General features: G+C 37.2%; 1 protein-coding gene across 2 annotated transcripts in view; it reads left to right on the top strand.

Moving 5' to 3' along the window:
- The first annotated feature begins 816 nt into the window (after positions 1-816).
- Positions 817-11248, top strand: part of LOC127809573 (mannosyl-oligosaccharide glucosidase GCS1-like) — a 69436-nt gene continuing 59004 nt past the window's right edge. For both annotated transcript variants that reach the window (XM_052348452.1, XM_052348451.1), the window contains exons 1-4: positions 817-1293; positions 1401-1474; positions 9653-9904; positions 10577-10745. In XM_052348452.1, the coding sequence (XP_052204412.1) occupies positions 1009-1293; positions 1401-1474; positions 9653-9904; positions 10577-10745 (780 nt within the window). In that variant the 5' untranslated portion in view covers positions 817-1008. The remainder of the gene's footprint in view (positions 1294-1400; positions 1475-9652; positions 9905-10576; positions 10746-11248) is intronic.

Raw genomic sequence — 11248 nt, 5'->3', positions numbered from 1 at the left:
GTGATTTTTATTTAGGCAATGGATTGCGCATTGGTTCTAATTACAATTAAAAGTTAGTGTTATATTTCTTTAGTAAAACCTTAAGTACACTCTTGAGAGAGATAGCTAAACTCTTTAGATTTGAACCTATATAAAAATTCTTATGTCCCTTATAATTGTTTGATTTAAATATTATTTTTCATGTTACAATCACTTTTTATTAAGATCATAATTTAAGAGTTTTCAAAAAGAATTAAAATCATAAATTTTAAAAAAACTAAATTCACCCCTCTTAAGTATTTTTCTAGATAACAACTTTTATATTTTCAAAAATAGCATTAATCTACATTAAAACATGGTAATTAACCATTTTGCCAATTTATTTAAAATTTACACTATCTCTCTTCCTATACCTTTCTTTATCCCTCGTCTCCCTGTGACAATAAGCACCTTACTCCTCCTCCTCACTATTTTTCTTCAATAGTTAAATTATGATGGACAAAATCCATCACAATCACGTAACATATTAATAGGTATAACTGAATAAGTCTTTTTCTTATTTTCTCTTCATTAACTATCACAAAGATAAATTTTTTATTTTTAGATACGTATATTATTCTTTATATTATCTCTATATCTCAGTTTATTTTCAGGAAATTAAAAATAATTTAATCATTTTAAAAGTTTTAACTACAAATAGACAGACGATAAAAAAAAAAAAGTGTTACATAATCATGAAAAATAAAAAATAAAAAATAAAAAATAAAAAAGTCAATATATTATTATTAATATAAATACAGGCATGATTAGTGCTCGTGGTGAAATCTCTTTAGGTGTCGCGAGAAGCCTTTCAAGTTCGAGCTTTGTGGTGTTAAAGAGCGAGAAAAAAAAAAAAAAAAAATCCGTTCGAGTTCTGTGTTGAAAATCTGCGGGCGACTCCCCAGTCCTCCCGAGTGCCGATCGACAGACAGGAGGATGATGCACTCCTGAGAACTTGGCAAGTCTCTGGGTTAGTAACCCTAACAGAAAATGGCTGGCAATGGCCGACGAAGCGCTCGAAGCAGAATCAAGTTCTCCCCGGACGTCGACGGGGATCGCGCCAAGCCCAACCCTAAATTCCTCAAGCACCGAAACCGAAATCGCACTCTCATTCCCATCCCAAAATTTGATCTCAAAGCTCTTCTAGTGCTTACTGTTGTCTCTTTCTTCATTGTCCTGTTTCTGATTCAACATTTCGTAAAGCCGGTCGAAGAGTCTCAGAAACACAGGGTGGTCACCCCCTTTCCTGCTCCAAAAATCATGGATCTCCCCCAGGTTGAACATTCATTTGCAGTTTCAACTCATTTTCTCATATGTATGCGTTTACTCAATGCATGTGTGTTTTTGCCATGATTTGGATGAATCGCCTTCGCCTGCTGCAGTTTCAAGGCGAGCATAAGGAGAGCTTGTACTGGGGAACCTATCGCCCTCACGTTTATCTTGGAATCCGCGCCAGGTATCCCTTTGTCTTTTGCCGCCTTTTATCCGCAGTTTTGAGTGTTTCTTTGCCACTTCACGTTTATCAATGTTGTTGTCTTTTTTTTGCTATATTTGCCGAGGATTATTTTAGAACCTTATGGTGTGTTCTGATTCAACCTTTGTTATGATGCTCTTAGTTCGGTAATTATACTTGGTGCATTAACTGTTTGAATATGACTGGCAGTTTTAACAGCACTGAAATTGGCATACCAAAAGATCAAATATTTCGAGCATTGTGGTGGTGTGCTGCGTTATTCTGTTTTAATAGTTGAATCATATAGTGCATATGATCAATAGCTTGAGCATGGCTTGTGATTCATTCTTCATTTTGTACAACGAAAAGGTAGTTGTCTTAAGTTTTAATTAACGCCAAAACCTCCACATGTTCAAGAAATAATGAGGTTGAAAGATACAGAGGCACGCTATAAATCCATAAAACTCCAAGTTGACAAAACCTTCAACTTATGTATGCTGAGTATATACATCCCAAAGCTTGCATTATACCTAAACAAAACCTTCACTCCTTTTTGAGGTAAATAGCATTCCACTACCATAGAGAGACACTATAAAGAGATAGACCCTTTACAAGCTGAGCAAAGCAAAAGGAAAATGACACGAACACACGCATACATCTTATTAGAGTGCATGCTGTCATGATCCTGGGGGTTATTTTGTAATCTCTACCTCTATTAAACTGTTGGGCAAGTTAGGAGGCGGGGGAGGCTATTGTAACAATCTGAGGAAACGGTTAGGAGGTTAGAAGAATCATTGTATAGCTAGAGGTCTTATTAATAAGGAGACCTACAGCATATGGGGTTTCTACCGATTGATTGATGAATAAATCCTTTTCTCTCTTAACCTTCCCAATCTCTCTATTCTAATTCACCTTTTCTTTCTCTTTTCTCAATCGGAATTACTGAATTGCCAAGTCCTAATTCAAGGACTTGACACATGCATCTTTAACTCATGCTATGCCTAACGGTCTTCAACCCCCCCCCCCCCCCCCCCCCCAAACACACACACCTCCCAATTTTCTTTTTTGGTAAATAAGAATCAATTTAAATAAGACTACTAGAAGGAGAGGGGTGGGGCAAGGGCGCTCTTCACAAGCTTTGCAAGACAAAAAAATGACACCTATATATGGACTTGCATATGTACCTCAACCATAAGATGTTCTACGTCAACCATAAGAAGATGATTGTGAAAAATTGTTCCCTTTTATTCAATGAATTATGACCATATGCCTAAAATCACCCTCTTATCCCCTTCCTTTGGAGGGATCACATCATACAAAAGGAGCAATTTCCCTAGCTATAAGACTCCACAGCTCCCTAGCCATTGGTCAATGCAACAAAAGATGACCTAACATATTCTCCACCCTCTTTGCACATATAGCCCCTCTTTCCTCAAGTTTTTCCTTTGATCAACGGAATCCATTTAAGGATTCGTTGATTGCCCTAGAGGTTAGAGTTCTAGAATAGGAGGCCTTTTTTCCCAACTTTCAAAACACATGGGGTGAAGGAGGCTATTAGCATTACAATGGATAAATTGGTTAAGGAAGGATGGACAGAGAAGTTTCAGACATTTGAGAAGCCTATGGTCTGCTATATTTCTGTTAAACTACACCTATCAGCATGGAGATTTGATAAAAATGGATCGCCTAAAACGAAATACACCTTTGGTCTCCAGTACCATTATGCTACTACGGTTGGTACCCTTACTTTGTCATTTTGCATGCGATATACATGCTTGCACCTTTTTGATATGAACAAGCTTAGATGAATTGAGAATAATTGAGGGGTGAATGAAAGTATCAGTCTCATGCCTTTACTATGATACATGTAGCCTATTTAAATACAGAAAATCTACCTAAAATCTAGGAACTTAAATTATAAATACAACGATAGATAAGGGAGAAATTTTCTCCAAAATTTTCTACTAAGTTTCTCCTACTTCTTAGGAGTAGCTGAAGCCTCATCTGTTCCTATTTCTTTGGAACGACTGGGGCTTTATGTCTTTTATTCAATATGGTCTCCTTTATCTTATTCTAGATTTTATCGTCTTCTTTATCGTAAATTCCTCCTCAACACTCTCTCTCAAGCTGTGAATAAATGTCTTTCATTCTTAGATTGCTTCTAATTAGCTCAAATCCTTAATTGTTCATTGCCTTAGTGAGGATATCGGCTTCTTGTATACCTATGGGAATATATACCAGATTGATAGTATACCTGTAGGAATACAGTATACCTGTAGGAATATATACCAGATTGATACCACCATCTTCAATCACTTGCTTGATAAAATGTCTTATCTATCCTCACATTTTTAATCCGGTCATGTTGGACTGGATTATTTACTATACTTATAGCAGACTTACTATCACAGTATAGCCTTGTAGGAGTAGAATTTGGTATCTTCAAGTCTTCATAAAATTTTTCAGCCATATTACCTCACATATACCTTGAGCTATGGCTCAGTATTCTGCCTCAACATTGCTTCTAGCCACTACACTCTGTTTCTTGCTCCTCCATGTCACCAAGTTTTCCCATACCTTGGTGCAAAACTCGGAAGTGGATTTACTGTCCTCTAAAGAACCTGCCCAATCAACATCTACAAAACACTAAATTCCTCTGTCTTCATTCTTTTTGAATAAAATTCCCTTACTGGGAGTTCCTTTCAGATATCTTAAGATATGATAGGCAACATTAAGGTGTTTGCTAGTGGGTGAATGCATAAAGTGAGCTAGTGGGTGAATGCATAAATTGACTCACTGCATATGTAATATCGGGTTGTGTAAGAGTTAAATAAATTAGTTTTTCCACTAACCTTTGGTGTCTACCCTTTTCCACAACAGTTTTTGTCCCATTCTCCTTAGCTTTCCAGTTAGGTTCCAAGGGGGTGCTAGCTGGTTTGCAGCCCAACTTACCTGTCTCCTTTAGTAGTTCCAATGTATACTTCCTTTGTGAGATGCAAATGCTGTCCTTACTTCTTGCTACCTCCATCCCTAAGAAATGCCTCAATTGTCCAAGGTCTTTGACTTCAAATGATGCTGTAATTACCCTTTTAGTGTCTGTATTTACTGCTGATTGTCACCTGTGATAATAATATCATCCACATAAACTATTAGAATAGTTTTCAAACCATTAGTAGGATGTTTAGTGAACAAGGTGTGATCCGAATGCCCTGTTGGTACCCTAGCTGGGTTAAGGTTGTGCTAAACCTTTTAAACCATGTCCTAGGAGGTTGATTCGGCCCATACAATGACTTCTTTAATCTGCAAACTCTTCCTTTTTCTTCAAAACTAGGAGGAATCTTCATATATATCTCTTCTTCTAGGTCACCATTGAGAATTGCATTTTTTATATCTAATTGATGCAATTCCCAATCTAAATTAGCTCCAATAGATAACAACACACGTATAAAATTCAGCTTTGCAACCGATGCAAAAGTCTCATCATAGTTTATGCCGTGTGTTTGGGTAAATTCTTGGGCTACTAACTTGGCCTTATACCTCTCAATACTTCCATCAAAATTGTGTTTTATTGTAAAAACCCTTTTGCTTCCTACCACACTTTTATTTTGAGGTAAACTCATTACTTCCCATGTACCATTTTTCTCTAGTGCTTCCATTTCCTCCATCATAGCTCTTTTCCAATGAGGTGTTTGTAGAGTCTCATTGATATTCCTAGGAATTTGCACTTCATCAATTCTAGCTGTGAATGCCCTAAAACTTGGAGATAATTGAGAGTATGCCATATGATCAGAGATAGGATATTTAGTGCATGATCTTACCCCCTTTCTCCAAGCAATTGGAACATCTAAATCATACTCAGGCTTTGCAATTGGCTCTGTACTTTCTGCATTGTCTGCTTTGTTACTCTCATCAATAGGTACTACCACTTTAGCGTTTTCGTCCTCCTCAAGTACTGGGCCTTTTTTCAGGGTTAATGAATGGCTTTGCTTTGATTGAAAGTCCTTTCTTCGAGAGTACACTTGAAAAGGTGGTTGAGACTTAGCAATTTCTTTTTGAATTTGCTGTTGTATTTGCTGCTGTTGCTGTTCTCCCCCTTGATTAGTTACACAATTAGGAATAGGAGTAAAGGATGTAACTGTCTCAGGAAACACACTAATATCTCTACCATCCATACCTTGTTCTACACTAGGAGTCTCCCCTTGCAGAGGTATGGTAGAGTAGTAATATTGATTCTCAAAAAGGGAGACATCACAGACACGAAAAATTTCTTAGTGTTTGGACAATAACACTTGTAGCCTTGTTGTGTAGGAGAGTAACCAACAAATACACACTTCAAAGACTTGGGATTTAATTTGAGTAATAATGGTGGACATAGGTTGTACGTCCAAATACTTTTGGAGAGAGAGGATTAAGCATTTGGGTAAGGAGAGGATGGGAAGCAATGAGAGTGCTCAAGGGAGTTTTGAACTTTAGAACCCTAGTTGGAAGTTGATCGATGAGATAGGTGGTAGTGAGAATGGCTTCTCCCCAATAGGAAGAAGGAATTGAGCTGGTAAATATTAGGGTTCTAGCTGTTTCAAGCAAATGCCTATTCTTCCTTTTGGCCACTCCATTTTGTTGGGGATTATAAGGGCATGTACTTTGATGAACAATGCCATTTTCACTAAGATAAGTTTCAAATTCTGTTGAGAAATACTCCCTTCCATTATTCGATCGAAGGATATGGATTGAGGTTTGAAAAATGTTAAGAATCATTTGATGGAATTTTCTGAATACCTTATATACTTCAAATTTTTCTTCCAACGGAAATACTCAACATACCCTGGTATGGTCATCTATAAAGGTTACAAATCAGCGAGTATTTGTTAGATTTGGGACTTTTGTTGGTCTCCACACATCACTATGAACAAGGTAGAATGGTTTGGTTGGTTGGTAATGATGAATAGGATGGGAGGCTTTAGTTTGCTTGGCAAAAATGCATTGCTCACAATTGAAAGATTCACTCATTTTATTGACAAATAAATGAGGATATAAGAACTTTAAACATCTAAAACTTGGATGTCCTAATCTTTTGTACCATAAAAGTATGCTGGAATCTGAGATAGCAGAGAATGAATTGTGTAACTTAGGAGTACCAGCAGTGTCTTCCACATAGTATAGACCTTCTCTTTCTTTAGCATTGCCACTCATTTTCCCCGAAATTAGGTCCTGAAATACACAATGAGTTGGAAGAAAAGTTACTTTACAATTAAGGTCTTTTTTAAGCTTGCTGATAGATAATTAGTTGCATCTCAAACCCGGCACATGTAGGACAGATTTTAACCACAAATCAGCTAGGTAAATAGAATCCTCTCCCTTAGCATAAGAGATATTACCATCAGCCATAGTCACCTTAATAGCTTTGTCACACTGTTTGTATTCGAAAAAACCATTCAAGGAACCTGTCATATGGTTTGAAGCCCCGGTATCCACAATCCAATCATTCATATTTAGCTTCTTTGAGAGATAGCATGTAAGAAAATTACCTTGTTTAGCAAGGGAGACTGTTGGGTTAGGAACTTCAACAAATTCTGCTGGTTTTGTAACCTTTGGTTCAAAACCTGCTGCAATACTTCCAATTGTTCTGGTGTTAAGGCAAAATTGGTACCTTTACCTTTTGCAGCATCAACTACATAGCTGTTTGTGGTCTCCCCTGATTTCTCCCTTTCCAGCTTGCTGGCTGCCCATGTATCTTCCAGCTGGTTTCTTTTGTGTGGTAGGGTTTGTTGCAATGGTCACACCATTGTTTGTCCTTTGGAGGGTCTCCACGAGTTGGTGCCACCCCTGGTTTCGAAGCCACAAAAGCTGATCCATTCTGGTTGTTTACTTCAGTTTGTGCACTCAGCATCACCTTCTTTTGGCTCTCTTCCCTTCTAACTTCTGCAAAGGCCTCCCTGATAGATGGAAAGGGTTTGGTTCCTAATAGCCTTCCTTCAACTTCATCTAAATTAGAGTTTAGGCCATGTAGGAAGTCAAATACCCTTTCTTTCTCTATCATTTTTGAGTACTTTACCCCATCTTTTGTGCACTCCCAACTGATGTCATAGAACAAGTGCATCTCTTGCCATAATTTAGATAACTCATTAAAGTAATCGGTTATTGAATGATTACCTTGGCGAGTATTTCTTATGGCCGATCTAACTTCAAAGCACTGTACTGCATTCTCCATATCGGAATACAAACTTTGGACAATCTCCCATACTTCTTTGGCTGTCTTGTAAAACAGATAGGTCCTCCCTATCTTTGGTTCCATGGAGTTGATGAGCCAAGCCATAACTAGGGAATTTTCAGCATCCATGCTTCATAATTTGTGTCTTCAGAATCTGGCTTTGGAGTCCCTCCAGTGAGATACCTGACCTTGTCTTTTCCTTTCATCACCAACAACACTGTTTGGGACCACTCTCGAAAGTTAGTCCCATTGAGTTTATGTTGAGTGATTTGTAGGTTGTGGTTGTCCCCGGAATTAGAGGCAGCATTTGGGAGTAACGATCTCGAGCTTGTAGGGAAGATCATTGATGCGTTGCTGGTTGGGGAAGAAGTAGCCATCTTGAAGCTGTCTGTATAGAAGTATAATCGGTATGGAATTTACATAATCGAAGGCTCTGATACCATGAATAAGCGTAGAGGAATTGAGAATAAATTGAGAGAATAAACTCTTTAACTAAAGAGGGGTGAATGAAAGTATAAGTTTCACGCCTTTACCATGATACATGTAGCCTATTTAAATACAGAAAATCTACCTAAAATCTAGGAACTTAAATTACAAATACAACAATAGATAAGGGAGAAATTTTCTCCTAAATTTTCTACTAAGTTTTCTCCTACTTCTTAGGAGTAGTTGAAGCCTCATCTTTTCCTATTTCTTTGGAACGGCTGGGGCTTTATCTCTTTTATTCAATCTGGTCTTCTTTATCTTATTCCAGATTTTATCTTCTTCTTTATTGTGAATTCCTCCTCAACATGATATTTTCGTTTGCACCTTTTTGATATTTTCTTACATTTTCTGTGCTCTATGTAATCTTTTGTCTTGGCTTGCTTTTATCCTAAGAAACAGAATTGATCAAAAGTTCTGTTGTTGTTAGGACTTACAAACAAGGAACAATGAGAATAAAACTTCCACACAAACCCTTACACACTCACGGAATTAGAAAGCCAATAAAGTAATCAGTTATAACAAAAGAAAATATAAGAACAATGTACAAAAAGATCAAACCACAAAGATCGAGATTTATCCTGGTTTGGAATGCCTTTAGGCAAACCTACATCCAGCAGTCCAACACCAATAGGGCAATCTTTATTCAGTCCGAAATTTGATTAGTACATCAAGCTCTCTCCTTTCATCTATATCACTGAGTACAAACCTCTCATTCTCTCAAGAATACACAAGAACTAAATCCTTATCACTTAGCCTCTCTTTTCTCAAGAATGAAAACAGCGCTCAATCACATATGAATAGAAGACTTCCTCTTGGTTAACTTGAGTGCCCCTTGCCCTCTTATTTATAGAAAGGGCTGACACCCCAATGTAACTTAACCGACATTGGGATATTACAATTGGACCCCAAAAAATAAGTAAATTACACTTTGAATTTGAAACCTAATTGTTCTAACTTCCAGCCAATAAATCACTAACATTTCACTGATCTCCTATCGCTCAAACTTGGGGCAAACACAGCAAGTTCCGTGATAAAACATTGTGAGTTGGTTCCACAAGCAATAACTAAGAGTCCTCTGTTCCAAATAGGAGGAAGTGAGTAAAGACATGTACTGGACAACCCCCCCCCCCCCCCCCAAAAAAAAAAAAAAAAAAAAGATAAAAACCTGATGATTTGGGATATAGGTAAACTTTTTGCTTTTGACAAAAAATTAAGCTGGCTTGAAAAGACCACCTTGTCACATCTCAACTGGTGGTGTGGTAAATATTAGGATGAAATTTATGGTCATGCCTCCAATTTAACTCTTAAGGTTTACTACTGTAGTCCACTAAAGAGATAGCAGGAAATAGGGGGAAAAACTGCATGCTATATATATGTATTTATTATTTATGCTGAGGACAAGGTGTTGTGTGTGATTTTTTTCCTTCCATTTTTAGCCCTTCATTTTATTTCTTTCAGTAAATATAATTAATAGTTGTAGTTCTCAGGACTCCGCAGTCTCTGGTTGCTGGACTAATGTGGATTGGTGTAAAGGATAGAAGATATTCCATGCGACATATTTGCCAAGATTCAGATGAGTTGAAGACATATGGTTGGACTCGACATAATGGACGAGATTATGGACATCAAACGCTACTTGACCAAGATATGATGTTGATGACAAGTTTTTTAAAGTCCAAAGAGGCTGGCAGTGGCTATGGTGGGGACTGGGCAGTTCGAATTGATGTGCAAAGTGAGAAGTAAACATCTTTATCTCCTATTTACATCTTTGGTACACTTCTGATAACCTTGTTTGCTCTAGTGAATATAGCTGGAAACGAGATTATCCAATTAGAAAATAGCATGCGAAAAATGATATTTATGTGATTTTTTTTTTTTTTTGCTTGAATTGTAAACTTCTTGTTAACAGTCCTAGATGAGTCATACAAATTTCCCTATATTATGGCTTTTATTTATTTTTCACGTGTAAGAAAGAAAGATATACTTGATTAGAAAGAAAAAAGAGAGATTTACATAAAAAAGATGTTATGTTAATTGATGAGGTCATAGATAAAAATGGGTTATTCTTTTGTTCTGTACCTATGTTTTGCATCCCTTGTGCAACATTTACAAATATGACCACAGAAACTTGCTCACTTCATGGATTATGGCTGTGGGGTGTACAGCTTTTTCATTGGAATATTCTGTAACAGAGAAATTCAAGTTCATGCATCAATAAGTTAGCTACTGAACCAAGGATATATGTTACGTCTGTGTTCCTTTTTCCTAATTTATATTTCTCTTTCAGATTATCATTCCTGGGAATCTAATATTCTTAATTGGAAGTATTAGAAAAAGTGGGTTGCAAGCTTATTTCACATTATTTCGTAGTTGTTATCTGCTACAATGGTCTTCAATATTATCTGTTCCAGACCTGGCGAGGACATGCTGGAGACTGTTCACCTTTTCTTTTATCTAGCTGATGAAGCTGGTAATGCTTTAAGTTTGAGTAGAGATCTCCTGGATATTCGTGAGGATTCGCTCCTGGCTTTTGGATTGCGAACAGATGTTGGCAGTTGGAATCTTCATCTAGAATCTAAGGTATGTTGTGCATGTTGCCAGATAGATGTGCTGTAATCTTTGTAAAAGAAGAAATAGTTCTCCGGGTTACAACATGAATGCTTTTCCCAGCTGTGTCAGCCTGTCTTTCTCTGTTGTCTGAACTCTTCCAACATACAGCTCATTATATACACAAGGGTTGCAGAACCTGGACGTCCTTATCATTATTGATATACCTGGTCCCGCTGTTGATCCTTATGAAGCATCCTGAAAGAATGTTCTGGAATATTTAGTAAACATGTAGATACTTTCATAAACTGCTGCCTCACTTATTACTCAAAATAGTTCTCAAACATACTTAAATATCTTTCTGATGATGGTCATTCCTATATTCTAGTGGTTTCAACATAACTTTCCCCTTTGTTTACTCCTGTTCTATCAACTACATTCAAGTATCCTGATTGCAAAATCCCTTTTCTGGGCCACTCTGTCATGGTGTTCCTCCCTCTTTTTTTGGCTGTGGATACGCAGTTTAAAATTGTGAA

This window comes from Diospyros lotus, chromosome 9 (assembly GCF_014633365.1).
Source record: "Diospyros lotus cultivar Yz01 chromosome 9, ASM1463336v1, whole genome shotgun sequence".
In the NCBI taxonomy this organism is placed as follows: domain Eukaryota; kingdom Viridiplantae; phylum Streptophyta; class Magnoliopsida; order Ericales; family Ebenaceae; genus Diospyros; species Diospyros lotus.
This window is presented reverse-complemented; position numbering and strand designations above follow the sequence as displayed.